This window comes from Rhinolophus hipposideros, assembly GCF_964194185.1.
Source record: "Rhinolophus hipposideros genome assembly, chromosome: 2".
NCBI classification, from domain to species: domain Eukaryota; kingdom Metazoa; phylum Chordata; class Mammalia; order Chiroptera; family Rhinolophidae; genus Rhinolophus; species Rhinolophus hipposideros.
The window spans coordinates 17,972,939-17,989,435 of record NC_138048.1 but is presented as its reverse complement, the minus strand read 5'-3'; the positions used below and the strand labels follow the sequence as shown (position 1 = coordinate 17,989,435).

The following is a 16,497-nucleotide window of genomic DNA, read 5'->3' as shown; positions in this document are numbered from 1 at the left end:
AAAGTAAAATCTTATTTATTAAATTTTTAGTGTATCCTATATTAGAAATTTTACTACTCATTTTGATGTACTATTACTCAATTTAATCATTCTTTTAGCTATGACTATTGTTCTGAAAACTAATTTTGGGTTTTGCGTTAAGCGAGGTCTACATTAAACACACGCAGTACATATTTAATGAATGATTGAATGAATTAATGAACTGTAGCCTTTATTTTCAGATCTAACTAACCAGGAAACGATCTGCTGCTTGTCTTAAGTTTATTAATTGTCTTAAGTGATTAGCTTAAAAAGAAATTCAGTAAATTTATAAAGTGTTACAGGACTCAAATATTCATATCTCAAGATTTTTTTTCCTCTTTATGCCCTACATTCTTTGTTTTGGTGAAGAATGTTATACCATAAATAATTGATATGTATTTGAGGTTTTAGGGGCAGGAGAATAGAATAACATAGGGCCTGTTGAGCTGCTCCTGAAGATAGACTGCCTTTAAACATTTTCGGGTTGTCTTCATGATGGGGAATAGAGAATTATTTAGAAGGACCTTTATCTAAATGTTGTTCCTTACCCACACCTCTACCCATAGTGTTTAGACTTGGGGGGAGAGTGAAGATCCTTAGAACTGACAGGGTGAAAGAATTGGTGTTTAAAGGAAGAAATCATGGCATTCAACAAGCTTTCTGATGTTTTTATTGTCTCTTCCATTAAGAATCTAATGTCATAGCCTTGCAGTGTATAGCATCATAGGGCTACTTAATTTTTTGTTTTTAAACTACAAAATATTTTAGGCATAAACAAATAGGGAAAATATAACAAGCGTCTTTGTGTATACCAACTACCTTAAGAAATAAAATATTGCAGCTATTATTGAAGCTTCCCATGTTCCCTTTTCTCTGTCCTGTGGAGATTACTCTGGAATTTGATGCTTAACATGCTCGTTTGTTTTTGTTATTTTTACCGCATACATTATGTATCCATGTTATAGAATGCTGTTTTGCATATTTCTTAAGCTTGATGTGCATGGTATTCTTTCATAACCCTTTAAAGTTAATTTTTATCTTTTGGCTATTGATATATTCGTTCTAATTTGTTCAGTTTATACTGTTGTATAGCATTCTGATGTTTAATTAAACCACAGTTTATTTACCCATTTTGTTGTTGGTTTAAATTTTGATAGCCTACATTTTTTTGTTTGTTTGTTTTTGCTATTGCAAACAATTCTTCAGCGAACATTTGTGAATGCTTTTTTGTGCACATTTGTGAGAATTCCCCTAGGCCATTACCTAGGAGTAGGATTTGTTAGGCCATAGAATTAACGTATCTTTAACTTTGCTGTGTGATGCCAAGTCATGTTATCAATTTGTACCCTCAGCTGCAATGTTATTTTATATCCTGGCTGACTCCTGGTATTTTCAGACTCTTAAGATTTGCTAATCCAATGGATCAGAGATGGTATGTCCTTGTTGTTGTGATTTGTATTTCCTTAATTACCAGTGAGCTTGAGCATCATTATAGATATTTATTGGTCATTCTTATGTCCTCCCCTGAAAATCTTTACCTGTTTTTCTATTGGTGCGTTTTCTTTTTCTCATTGACTTACAAGTGTACATATATTTTAGATTCTCTCTCTTTCTTGGTATATTCATAACAAATATGTTTTCCCAGTTGCAGCTTGTCTTATCATTCTGTCCGTCTATTCATCCATCTCAAGAAGATAAGTTTATAATTATAGTGGTCAAATTTACTAGACTTTTCCTTAATGTTTGTGGATTTTTTTTTCAATCTTGTTTAAAAAACACTTTTTAAACCCAGGATCACAAATATATTTTCCTGTATTTTTTTCTAGGCATTTTATAGTTTTACCTGTCATATTTAAACATTATTGTATGTTCAAATGATTCTTCGACATATTACTAGGTAAAGACTCATTTTTTCTCCAGATGGAAAACCAGCATCACTTATTAAACAGTGTGTCCTTTATTCACTGATTTTTATGTCGTCTTTACTAGATGTTTCCATGTGTGGGGGTCTGTTGTTGCTCATTTTGACTTTCTTTCAGGGTCTTCAATCCACCTTTCCTTTGCCCCCTAGAGTTTAATAACATTTTACCTCTTATTTGAGGCATTTCTTTAGATTTTATGTTGGTTTATGTCAGTTCACTTGTGAATTGGGGTCAATGTAATATAATTTTAATTATTTTTCATCATTTTTCTTCCATGACATGTATTTTATCTAATTGCATAGAAAGCATTTCTGTTTTTTTTTTTTTTATTTTATTTTATATTATCTCTTTTGGTTGATGGTATTTCTTGAAAAATAACCCATCATTTTCTTTTACATTGTATTTATTGATAGAGTTGAAAGTGTAATTGTAAATGTTGTAATCCTTAATACTAAAATGCAAAAGGCGAACTTTCAAATATGTTTAAAAAATAAATTAAGAATAAAGTTTCTCTAAATGGCTGGTACAGTATTTTGTTTAATACCTTGGAAAGCTTAATGATTTTTTTTTTAGGCAATTTGATTCTGTGAAAGTAGGCAGCATATTATGCTTTGCTTGAAGTTCATTAAATGTCAGTCTGATCATGCTGTTGTTAACTGATCTTCTTTATTATAATTTTTTTAAGATGATTGGAATCCATTTTCATACCCATATAAAAAACTGGATTATGGAAAATGGGAACTGTATATACCACCAAAGCAGAATAAATCTCAACTAATACCTCATGGATCCAAATTAAAGGTACTTTCTTCCCTCTTATATTTATTTGAATTCATTTTCTTTTTACTCGGCTTGCAAAGTTTGGTTTAAAATACGAGAATGTATACAGATGCGTGATAATCGAGGAAGAAAGTCTAAATGTTCAAATGGAGGAAATTTAAGAGAGGGCATCCTCAAATTGGAATGTGTTACATTAGAACTGTTTGTTTGGGTAGGTACCAAACTCAGTTGTGTTATCAACTTTGGAAACTTGATATAAGGAGTGATGGAGTAATTGTAGTAGCTTAGCTGGGAAAACAGGAAGTATAATAGGAAATGGAAAGCTGTCTTTAAATCAACAAATGTAGAGACAATTTTTACCTGTTAAGAGATTTTTGATAAAATTGAGTTTGTGACTAGCCATGTGAATGTGGGGAGGCGATTGCTGCGTTGGAAACCCACGCGTTTTAGGACGTGCTTCTGGTTCTTGCCCTTTCTGGTCTTTGGTATGGGAGTTCTTGTTTCTCCTGTCCTTCTGTGGGAAGGTCGTCTGCATTCGCCTGTCAGCACTCCTTCTGCTACAGCTGACAATGTGGTCTGCGTTCCTAGTCTGCGCAGCCCATTCCACCTCTCCTGTCTCCTCAAGGAGGCGCGACGATGGGTCCTCAAGTCTGGATTGCAGATTTAAGGCATTTGATTATATAACACGCTGTCTAAATCCTTTAACATTTACTTGATTTTGGTCCCTTCTCGTATGATTATATGACATTTCCATGTCCCTGGTTTCTCTTTCCCTTCCTTAGACATGCAGCGGCATCCATAGTATTTACCATGATAAGTCCTGTGACTTAATTATTATTTTTGTGGGCATTTGTTATTTAACAGCATTCATTTAGAGTTAAAGCATATTTAAAAATCAAGATGGATTGTATTTTTTTTTTTTACAAATAATGAAATTATAAGTGTATCTAAAAATTACTGAAATATTACATAATATAGTTACCAGACGAGCTTATTGTCTATAGTAAAGAGACATTTTAACATGGGATGGCAGCCAATCTTCTTTTTAACCTGTAGTGAAAGGAGAAAAAGTAGCTACAGTATACAGTAAGAGGGATTTAAAATAAATAAGTCCCTTTCCAGGTCAGTATAAGCTTAAGCTTCAGAAGAGCAGGGGCCTTTGCTGCCTTTTTTTTTTTTTTTTTTTTTTTTTTGCTAATACTGCATATTCTCTCTGTGCCTGGCCCAGAGTAGACACACAAGAAATAGTTATGGAATGATGGAATGGTAAAGCATTTTAAGGGCCAATCTTTGAAGAAATACACCAAACAGCTTGATTCTTCTATGGTTTATAAAGCCTGATTTTATGGCGATTGTGAGGCAAGGCAACTGTTGATTTCACTGTCGCTTTAGACCTAAGGGCCATTTTTGTTTGTTTGTTTAAGAACTAAACATACTAATTTTTTAAAGTGCTGAGAATTTTCTCTGCCTTCTTAAATTACAAAATTTGAGAAGTCTGGCGTTTCTACTTTTTGCATTAAGTAATGAATTAATAAATTTTTGTATGTTTTTATACATCGGGGAATAATACTTATTAGGAATGAATGATAACGATATATATACTGGGAATAATAGTGGGTATGTGCCTCTCCCATCGGACTGCACATCTTTTATACTTTCTGCTATCATCTGAATGTTTGTGTCCCCCCACACATTTTTATGTTGGAATCCTAATGTCTGATGTTATGGTCCTAGTAGCTGGGGCTTTACGAGGTGATTAGGTCATGAGGGTGCAACCCTCATGAATGTACTTAGAGCCTTATAAAAGAGGCTCCAGAGAGACACATAACCCCTTCCACCATGTGAAAATATAATACGTCTGTGACCCACAAGAGGGCTCGCACCGAACTGTGCTGGCAACCCATTCTCAGACTTTAATTGTCCAGAAATGTGAGAAACACATGTTTGTGTTCATAAGCACCTACTCTGTGGTATTTTGTTATAGCAGCTCAAAGGGACTAATATGCTTTCTGTACTATGCTATGTACGATGCTGTGCTTTCTTTCAAAAATTAATTCTATATTTTGAAATGAAATAATCCTATAATAAAAACAATGCAGCTTTAACATTTTCTCTTGGCTTTTAAAATCTATGTTTAATGGCAAATAAATGTTAAGCAAGTATCAAGTGGTGTTGTGTAATGGCTTCATTATTATTCTCTAAAAGTTTCAGTGAAGATAATTAACTAGAAATTTAGGATCAAAATATTATTTGTAGTGTTTCGATGTTTCATATGTTGAGGAAACATTATGTTAATATGGTGATATAATTAGTTTTTCATTTATGAGAAGTGCTGCATCAGAACTTCTTTGGAGGAGGGGTGACATTCTCCAAATTAAAAATCAACTAACTTGAGGTTTTTGGCCTTTGAATCTGAAGTTGTCCCTAGGTAGAGTATCTTGGTAATTAAAAATCTTGTTTTAAATTGAACTTGAAAATTTATTTCAGTCCACAAGGGATTGACCTTTATAACTCACTTGAGGATGTGTCTCTTATGAATTATCTGGTAACCATTAAAAAAAAATATATTGTTATCCATTATTGAAATGATAGCTTTGTTTTCTCTACAAATTGGTCTTTTCAATTGAACACTTTGGAAGAGGCTACCTAACTACTTATATAGTCATGTAAATGTCTCTTTTCTATATTTTAAGTGAGTTTACCAAATAAAATATTTAAACAATAAAATAATATTACAAGGTAAATTAAATACTCAAGGCTTTAAACAGGTAAGGGAAGAATAGAAGACTATTCTTAAAGGCTAATGAGACATATATGGCTCATGTTTTTAACACTTTTTCTTCTGGATGCACAGCCAAGCTAACTTATGTAAAGCTATTTCTTATTCACTGTTTAAGAATATACACCTTTCATAACATATATATTTTAAAAGCTTTTCAAGTTGCCTCATGGAAATTTGACACAATTTTTGAGTGTCTCTGTCCTTGATGTGTGCTTTTTGTACTAACTTGTAATATATATGTAGAGGGTGCGTGTGTGTTTTAAAAATAAAGTGCTATTGGAGCAAAGAAAAAAAAAAAAAGAAGAGTGAAGAGTTTATTCATTCTGTGATGGCACCAGGGGAAATAAGAGACTGGCAGCGACAACCTGAGGGTTCTGCATGAATAAAAGTGTATGTATTGATTGAAGTCCCAACAGGAAGCAAATGCCACCCTCAAAAAAGGACAGTTTGAATATGTTTCGTGTTTTGTTTTGTTTTTCCAGAAGGCTATTTTCAAAAGTGAGCATTCAGGGGATCCACAAGAGAGTTCAAAGGAGGGTGGGGTTAAGGGCTTAGTAGCACCCAAATTGTCATGTTGCCATGGCCACAGGAACAAGGAATCAGTCGCTAGAACCCAGAGAGAAAGAGAGTCAGCCATCTTGAAAGGAGCACTGAACTTTGTTGAGGGACACAATTAATTCATGGTAACCTTGCTGGGAAGCAGCCAGAGGAAGAATGAGACACATACTCTGATCTCTACCACTCTACCCTCCTGTCTCCGACCTCTTACTGGGGCTCCAAATGGTCCAAACCCAATGATAAGCCAGAGTTCTGGGGAATACGATCAGGAATAGGTCAGCCTCCTGGGGCAAGACAGCTGAATGAGAAGTAGGTCTGTGTTAACTAGTAAAATGTAGCTCAGGAGACCAGGGAAAGACCTCAGGTCAGGAAAAACAAGAGGTCTGGGAAGGTAAACCTGAAAGGTGGGTTGGAGGCAAACTGTGAAGAATTCTTTTTTTTTTTTTTTTTTCTGACTTGCATTTTTCTTTTCTTTTATCGCATCAATTAATACTAGTAGATTAAAAAATGATTAAAGAAGGCAATTTAGGTGATACAAACTTCATTTAACACTTGCTGAACAGGATAGTCTGCATTCAGAGAACTGCAAAATGGGACAGAAGTGAGAAAGCTTTTTTATAGAATAAAGACTAAAGAAGAAGACAGAAAAGTAGAATATAACTGATTGGCTGGGGCCTCTTACTCAGCCTTATTTGGGGTGAGAAGGACCAGAGTTGGCTTTGTGTTTGGGGATTGATTGACTGGATATATTTAATTTCTGGTCAAGTGGAGCATTTCCATGGACAGAAAAGTTATCTAAGTTTTGGTTGGTTTGCTGATGTGACACCTTGGGTAGGAGGAGCTCCATCTTGGGCTTAGAAAGTCATTTCAACAATACCCAGATGACTAGCAAGAACGATTAAAACTGTCTCCTTTTCAGTGTTGAGGATGTTTGTCTACTTTAAGTTCGCCTTGCTATTCAGTGACCAAACGAAGTAGGACAGAGGTTTCTTGATACCAGACATTTTAATGTTTTCAAAGGATCATGTATTAGTCAGCTTGGGCTGCCGTAACAAAATGCCACATATAATAGAAGTTTAATTTATTCCCTATTCTAGAGGCCAGAAGTCTGAAATCAGCCAGTATGGTTGTGTTCTGGTATAAGCTTTTTTCCTGGTTTATAGAAGGCTACCTTCTTGTGTGTCCTCACGTGGCACAAATCCCACAATCAGGGCCCCACACTCATGACCTCATTTAAACCTAATTCTCTCCCAAAGGTCCCATCTCCAAATACCATCACACTGGGAAGCAGGGCATCAGTATATAATTTGGGGACCTGGGTGGCACAGTTCAGTCCAGAGCACATCAGATTGCTTTTCCATTTATATTTGGGTGCTACACAATTGATTGGTAGAAAAGGCACGTGAGACCTAATACCTGTATTTGTAATTTTCTTAGATACGATACATGAAAAAAATGAGAGACTATTCGGCATTCATATTTAATTTAATCCTTGTGGTAACACTATGAGAGAAGATATTGTTATATGTTCATTTCATAGGTGAGTACACTGAGGTTTAGAGAGTTTAAGTAGATGGTAGAACCTGGGCTTGGGTTCAGACTCGTCTGACAGCACCATCCCTGCTCTTAATCCTGATTATATGCTGGTCAGGCTAAGGGTTCACAGAGAAAATAAGGGAAGTAGAACTTGAGCTTTGCCCAGATTTGACAAATCATTTTATACCATACTTGCGTTTGGTTTTGTGTATGGATACCATCATCCCCATTTTTCAAGGTGCTGCGAAACAATTTTGAAGTTACCGTCACTTAGGATAGAAAGGAGATAATCAATCTGTGGATCAGTTGAGGTTTTAGAGAATAAAGATGAGATTGGTTCAGTGAAACTAATTATTGACAGCTGCAATGAGACTGTTAGTCAGGAAAAGGCCATTGAGAGAATTTTGGGAGGGAGTGGCATGTCGAGAAATTAGTATCTAAATACTTGCTTAAGAAGACTAATCTTATAAGCACTTTACTCTTCATTTCTAGAATATTTTTTATATTATTATTATTATTGCCTGTTTTTATCTCCACATTCTTTTTTCACTGTTTCAGAAATTTCTAATATTTGGATATTGGGTCTCCTAGATTTTATTTCCTTTTCTCAAGTTGCCCATTATTTTTCTTTTTCTTTTTTTTTTTTTCACTTTGAGAAGTTACTTTATCTTTACCATCCACTGCTTTTGTTTTAGTAATAATATTTTTAAAATTTCTAATGACATGCTTTCTGTTCAATCCTTTTTTCATAGATTCTGTCCTTGTTAAATGCCTGGGATACTTTTATCTTTTTGCAAATATTAATTAATTATATATATAAAGTTATTTCCTTGCTCCCCTTGCCCCTACTCTGTTTCTTTCAGATTTTCTTTTCCTATGTCTCGTTTAGCCTCTCTCTTTCATGGGGCCGGCTGTCTTCAAATGCTCGGTAGTCATATTTTAAAATGAGGTAGGAAAAGGCAATTAAAAATTCTGTGCACATGGATAGGGCTTTGTCCCTGCTGAGCTTCACTGTTAGGAAGCCAACCGGCCTTTAGGTTGATGGCAATCAGTGAAGGTTTTCCTCTTAGATTATTTATTTTTATCAGTGATGGATCTTTCAGTTTCCTACAAGAGGTGACTGAAAGGGGTGTGGAGTGAAGGACTTTATGTTTGGCTAATGGCATCCATGGATAAGGAAAAGGAAAGTAGGTGAGGATCCCACCTTTCAGTGAAACACTTAATCCTATTTTCAGCCATGTGAGTCATCTCTTCCTTCTGCTGTGCTCATTGTGTCTTGGTCTGGAGCCTTCTTTGTTCAGTGATTTTCAGAGAATGACCCTATTATCCCCTGTTTGAGGGGTGGGAGCTGGAATTTTTGGAGGGATACATGTTTATCTGTACAGAGTAGGGAAAGAGCTCCACTCCAGAGCCTTCAGTCACCTGGTAGAACACTGCATCGTATCTTCTCCCATTGTACTAGGAGCCACCAGACACCGAGTCTCCTACGGATTCTGGGAGACAAATTGACCAGTTGCTTTCTTTAGGTTCTTCTGCGCTACTAGATTGTGATTTATCTTATCAAGCTAAGAGGTGTGATCGAAGCATATGGTGAATGTTTAAATTAAAAAATGTATATATCACAATAAAAGACACATTGCCATTAGTCCTCCTCAAAATACTCCCCCTTGCTTGGAACACACTTATCCCATTGTTCTTGCCTGCTTTCTGAAGCAGTTCTGGAGTCTTCTTTCGTGAGTGTCTTTAATTGTGCTGTCATGGCTGCCTCGAGGTTCTGAATCAATTCTAAATGTTTGCCTTTCATGGTCATTTTGACTTTGGGGAAGAGCCGGAAGTCATTCAGTGCCAGATCTAGTGAATAAGGTGGATGAGGACACCCCGTAATGTTTTTATTTGACAGAAATTGCCATACCAGAAGCGATGTGTGACACGGAGCCTCTCATTGTGATCACAAAATACAATGAACGCTGCTGCTGAGTGCCATTCAACAAAAAGGCGGGGGTCTTCAATATGGGAAGCAACACTTTGAATCTTAGTAACAATATGTGACAAGTTTCAACTTGTTCGGTGCTGTCATTCGAGTGTAAGCTACAGTTGAGAGAAGGTGTTTTAAAGTGTGCTGTAAATCATCCTCCATCATGACAATGCTCTGTGTCACACACCGTTGCTGGTATATGGCAATTTCTGTCAAATAAAAACATTACGCTGTGTCCTCATGCACCTTATTCACTGGATCTGGCTCCATGTGACTTCTGGCTCTTCTCCAGAGTCAAAGTGATTCAGGACATTGAGGCAGCCATGACAGCGCAACTAAAGCCACTCACTACAGAGGACTTCCAGAATTGCTTCAGAAAGTGGCAAGAATGATGGGATAAGTGTGTTCCAAGTGACGGGGGAGTATTTTGAGGGGGATTAATGGCAATGTGTCTTTTACTGTAATACATTTTTTTTACTTAGACTTTCCCCGTATTGTTTGATCATACCTCGTAGTTCCTTACCCCTGCAACTACTTTCTATCTTGCAAACACGTATGAATATTTCTAGTTTATTCTTGCCTCCTTTTCTGTTCTTCTCTATTAATGCCTTTTATATTCTTTTGCTGTTATGTATTTCAACAGAGGCTTGATAGGTTTGTCATTTTTAATTCATACTTCTAAACACCCTTCTTTAAATGGAAGAAGAAATTTAAAAAAAGTACATTTACTGGATAGAAGAATATTTTGTAATTCTAGGGCCTCACATGAGCCTTTATATTCTCTTCATATTCCATGATTACAAGATTTTGGTCAAACTGATTATTTCTTGCTTGTGATGTCTGTCTGTATTATTATATGTGATAAAGATTTTCTTCTCCATGACCCACAAAAAATCCTTTACTCACTTCATTTGTTACCTGGTTCAACTTAATCAGCCTTTAAGACCCTGAAACATCTAATTTGTGGGAGAATGCATAGTTAGAATTAGATGCACTTTCCCTTACCACAGAGATTATAATTCTTTGTGTTTGCAAAATACAATATGAATGTTAATGAACCTAAATAACATACTAGGAAATGGTCTTCCTCTGTAGATGAGAATAAAGCCTTGTTAATTGATTCATTTTTCTTTTTCTTTTTCTTTTTTTTTTTTCTGAAGGTCTCTAGAATGTTGATAGGAAACACAAAATAAATGTAAATTTCCAATGCAGTCTATTTGCCAGTCTGTGGAGTAACTCTATTGCTTACAGGATGGACGAGATAGAAAGTGTGGAGAGTTGCCTTATATTTTGCGCTTGTTTCACATTAATTTCTTCATCAAAGTTTGCTCTTTTTTTCTTACTATCTTAGTAAACACATGTTGAGTTTTATGTTTTTTGCATTTGAAGCATTGTATTGACTTCCCTGAGTGCATGTGAAGAAATGAAAGCTAAAATGCCTGCACTTTGAATTTATTACCCACTTGAAGAAAAATTCCCATTAAAATGAGTCACTTTAGCATTCTGTGGCTGATTAAGGAAGTAGTAGAAGCTTACGTTTTTTGAGAAGTTGGTGACAGAAAAGCAGGAGTAATCAAATGGAATATGTAGTTGTTTCTTTTATTTATTTGTTAGTGATTTATTTCTGTTCATATTTGGCTAAATATTGATGGGGCCAAGAAGGAACCCAAGAGAGAAGATAGCAAAGAGAGGACAGGGATTAGAGAGAGATCACTGGGGAAATGTAAAGCTAGCGGTGAATAAAGGTGACAGTTTGAATAAGTAGGAGATGATTATGGAAAGAGCTGTATTTAAGCTTAGTCTTGAAGGAGTTAATGAATATGAATTAATGAATACGTTGTCAGGGGTCAATTAGGAAATAAAAGAATGTAATTCCAAGCAAGAATAGGCATCCAACCATTCTGTGTGGGAGATAGTGATGTGCAAGCTAAACACAAAACAAAACAAAACAAAACAATTTTTCCCCCACTTTCTAAGTTTTTCTAACTGGGCTAAATCAAATGAACAGAGACAGGTTAACAGGAGAAAATGTACCAAGTTTATTATAGATGTACATGCCATGGGTATCATAAGATATGTGACCTTAAATGCATCGGGCAGGTGAGGTTTATATGCCATTTTGGATAAAGGAGAAAGTGGGCAGGGGTTTGAGATTTGAGGAAGCGTGGAACCCACGTGGCAAGCCAATTCTTGCTAGGCAACCCAGAAACAATGGGACCTGGGGGATTGTCACTACCAGGCTCTAGCCTGGACCCTTCCTGTTTAATGAGAAGGTGAACATGCTTAGATGCCCTTCCCGGAGAGGCTTTTACTTCTGAATCTTTTTGGTTCTTTCTGAGTCTTTTGTTTCTTAATAATCAGCTTAAAATCAATATCCCTAAAGGCACAGTTTTGGGTTGGCGAAACTTTTCGTCCCCTTCAGTGGTCAATTTGACTTGTACTGACTTATGAAAATATCAGATATATGTATAAGGAGATTAAAACAGTCTGTCTCAGGAAATTTTACTCTGAAAAGATCACAGGACAACATAACTGTTAAACTTTGACAGAGGTCCTGTTGTGCTTTTTCTTAAGTCCTGCATTTCTTAAAAAAACAAACTCCTCAATAATTTTTTAATAATGACCAATATATTCTTTAACCTGTTCTTTCTTGTCTTTTTTTTTCTGTTTGCTTTTTGATCAGGACTTTACCTTATTGATCTTTTTTACCCTTATTTACCTTGTTTTACCCTTCTTTACCCTTATTGATCTCTACCCTTAGTTTTTTTTCCCTAACAAATACTCGTACTCTCTCTTCTAGAGCATAAATATGATGTTGTGATTTATAAGAAGTATTGTGTATTTGTATTCTACCCTATTCCCGACACAAAGCTCCTAAAACTCTTGGAATTTCCAAAGTGATGAGACCAACAAAGGTGTTTTTGTTAAAATGTTCATGAGGTGGCTTTTGGAAACCACCTACGTTTGGGGTCTGGTTGCTAAGGAGAACCAGCCAAGTGATGAGAGAGTTGGAATTTTTGGACCTGCCTCCAGACCTTAGGGAGGAGAGAGGGTGTGGAGATTGAGTCAGTTACCAATAATCAATGATTTAATCAATCAAACCTATGTAATGAAGCCCTCCAATAAAACCCAGAAAGATGGAGTTTGAAGAACTTCTGGGTGTTCAACCTGTGGAGATGGGAAAGTGACATGTTCAGATAGATTTTGGAAGTTTCCCACCCTCCCCCACATACCGTACTCTATGTAGCACTTCCATCTGACTGTTCCTGAGTTATACCCTTTTGTAATAAACTGGTGATCTAGTAAGTAAAATGTTTCTCTGAGATCTCTGAGGGGCTCTAGCAAATCAATGGAACCCAAGGATGGGGGGAGTTGTTGGACCCGCCAGTCTCGAGCCTTCTATCAGAAGCTCAGGTAGACAGTGTCACTATTGACTTGAATTGTAGGATACCAGCAGGTGACCCACAATTGCTCGTTGGTATGGGGACAACTACATTGGAATTGGGTCCCAGAACCTTTAATATATTAAAGCGCTAGTCATTTATTTTTAATTAACAAAAGTCAGCCACTGTTAAAGGACCCCATATGTGTTCTCTTTTTTCTCATATGGTAAAAATTCATAGAAAGAAGAACCTACTGTCAGGTACCTTTGTTCTTTCCATATCCCCACTTCCCGTTCATTGGTTTCTATCCTCCCCTATCCTGATTTAAAAATAAAAATAAAGTAGAACAAATAACTTGATGAAAGTAATTTAATTCAAGTCCTATGAATGAAGTAGTATAAACCTCATTTATCGTTCTGAATCATATGAAGCACATATTAACATTAGTATTTCATGTAAATAATACAAATGAGTTCCACTGTGTCACGGCCTATGGTAGGGCCTCAATTTTCTGCAGTTCTTATATATTTATGTTTATTATTAGTTTCAGGTGTACAAAACAGCATAATGAATAGACCTTTACTCTGCAGTTCTTAAGTGATCGTTTCTGGTTATGCTATCATGCTACAGGTAACATATCCTTTTGCTCTATACCATCTGCCAACTGAAACTTGTCATACGTCATTGTTTTTTGCAGCTTACTTGTTAGCACTTTGGTTTCCTGTGGTACATCCTATAGAAATTCTTTTAGCAAGGGCTTGAGATCTTACATAGTTCACATTTTGTCTAGGATTAAAGTTTTCTTATTATAGATATCCAGATCGAAAGTTGTGTACTCTCAGCATGTAAAGACATTGCTGCAGTTTTGTTTTATATCCAGTTTTGCTGATAAAAAAAATCCTTACTCTTTGATTCTTGCTCTTTTGCATGTAATTGGCCTTTTCTACTGGTAGCCACTGGTATTTCCTCTTTATTTTGATGTTCTAAAAATTTCACTACCATCTGCCCTAAGACAGGGTTTTATTTCTTACTCTTTTCCTAAAATGGTCATATTCTCATAACTAATTCTGATTTTTCCCCCCAGTCCATTTTCATACCATAACTACAGTCATCATTTTAAGATTTGAAATCTGCTCATGTTTTTCTTCTACTTTAAACCCTTTCTGCTGAGCTCTCTCACCCCCAACTTGGTTATAGTCAGGGATTTTAAACTGTGTGTCAAGAAGCTGACCTGGCCAGTTTTCAGATTCCAGCACTCACTTGAAATAAGGAGATTTGTTTGTTTGTTTGTTTCGTTTAATAATTGATCTCCTATGTATGATGATGTCTAAATAAAGATTTCCCTGTTTTAAAAGAATTGAACAACACTGGCTTCTAGGAGGAATTCCACACTCCTTAGTTTGCCATACAAAGCCCTCCATACCCAAGCTTCGGGAGTCCTTTCTAGATTGTTTTTATCCTTTCTCACTGTGTTCAGTTTGCTGTAACAAAGTATCCTGCACTAGGTGGCTTATAAACAACAGAAATTTGTTCTCACAAACTAGAGGTTATAAGGCTGAGATCTGGGTGCCAGCCTGGTAGAGGTCTAGTGAGGGCTGTTCTCTGGGTTACACACTGCCCATTTCTCATTATATTCTCACATGGCTTAGAGCAGAGAGAGGAACTGGAGCGCTCTTTTGGCTCTGGTAAGGCTGCTAACGAAATTCAGAGGGCTCCACATCATGACCTCATCCAATCCTGATGGCCTCTTTAAGGCCTCACCTCCTAATCCCATCACATTTTGGGGAGGGGTTCAGCATAGGAATTTGGGAGGGATAAAAACATTCAGTCCATAGCAGTTCAGTATGTCTTTCACAACTAATAAAGCAGTTTTTCAAATGCTATTTGGTCATGTCTCAGCAAGTGGCAAAGGCAACCATTGTTTTCTCTCCCTGGTTTTAGTAGTCTGGCAAACTCCCAGTCTTGGATATAGCGCTATGTGCTATTTATTTTTGGTGAAGTTTTCCATAATCCCAAACTCTACTTTCCACTAACCTACTACCATTTCTGCCACAAACACCCCTAGACGACCTGTTCCGTCCTTACTCACTGTGATATGTATTTTTAGACTGAATTTTTTTGAGGATCGGGACAGTGTTTGATCATCTCTGTGTCCCTGGAACCTAGTAATTTTTGATTCCTAGAAGCTGCTCGACAAATGTTTATTGACTGTGTGGATGAAATTGATAGGGGCCATCAGGTCAGTGCATTTGCCACTGTTGGACATGTTTTTGCCTGTGCATATTATACAGAAAGTGAAATAAATGTATATATATATAATAAAATTATGTGTGTCCATAATTTAAAATTATACTCTTGGAGTTTAAGCATTTCAGACTTACAGAATTGCTCTTAATAGGAGGGGTCCTGTTGATGTTAGGGTCAAAACAAATAAATATTGGCCTGGAAATTGCAGCTTATTGTAATGAGTCTGTAGGATTATCTAGGTTGTTGTTTTTTATTTTTTAATTAAAGTTTATTGGGGTGACAGTTATTAGTAAAGTTACATAGGTTTCAGGAGTACAATTCTGTAATTCATTATCTATATCTCACATTGTGTGTCCACCACCTAGAGTCAGTTCTCCTTCCATCACATATATTTGATTCCTTTCACCTTCATCTACCATTCCCTACCCCACTACGACCCGGTAACCTGTGCTGCTTTTAATACAAGTACAGAGATCTTCATGAGTCAGTGTGTTCAGAGAACTAATAGTAGGAAAAGTTTGCCTTTCTCTTGAGGATTTGAAATGCTTGTTTTTATCTCATGGTTCCCTCTGTAGTGTGTCAGAAAACTAAAAATTAAGTGGGTTGTACATTTGCAGTAACCATCCCACTCCAGACTCCTGTACTATTATCTTGCCTCCTTGCCCTATATCCTTTCTCTCCTTCTGACCGTGTTCATTGTAACTGCTGACTTTTCTTTCTCATTTTATTTTAAATAATTATATTACACTATTACACTTTTAAAATTGTAAGCTGTTTTTTTTTTTTTGGAGGTAAGAAGAATATAAATTAAATGTATGTAAATCTGCAGATAAGGGTTTGTAATTACAAATCAAGACAAAAATTTTAGTATTCCTTTAAATCCCCTGTATAAAAATGGATGGTGTCTAATTCTTTTTCCTTATAGTTTGGAACAAGTTAGGAGTCTATAAAATGGATTCACTATGAGATGTGCCAGAGGTTAGAATATTTAGTCATTAAAGGGAGGACTGTGAAGGGAGAAAAGTCCAATTATGGAATGATACCACTCTTATCCCAAATTAATAATGAGATGTTATTTCTCTCGGGGCGACGCACATATCATCTCTGTTTTAGACATTTTCCTCAATGAAAACTTTCTCTGACTTTGAAGAATATTCACTTTTGACACAATGAAGTAGAAATCTGGGATATACTATTACTGTATCTGTGTCTTTTTTATTCAAGGTACAATAAATTATGGTGAAAGAAACAGTTTAGTTATCTCTTTTAAATACATAGATGAAATCTAATTAC

At 36.0% G+C, this 16,497-nt stretch overlaps 1 protein-coding gene across 1 annotated transcript in view; it reads left to right on the top strand.

Annotated features, from left to right (window-relative positions):
* GBE1 (1,4-alpha-glucan branching enzyme 1) overlaps positions 1-16,497 on the top strand; it is a 262,701-nt gene that overhangs the window by 91,895 nt on the left and 154,309 nt on the right. Inside the window, exon 3 of the mRNA XM_081076639.1 lies at positions 2,629-2,744. Coding sequence (XP_080932765.1) covers positions 2,629-2,744 — 116 coding nt within the window. The remainder of the gene's footprint in view (positions 1-2,628; positions 2,745-16,497) is intronic.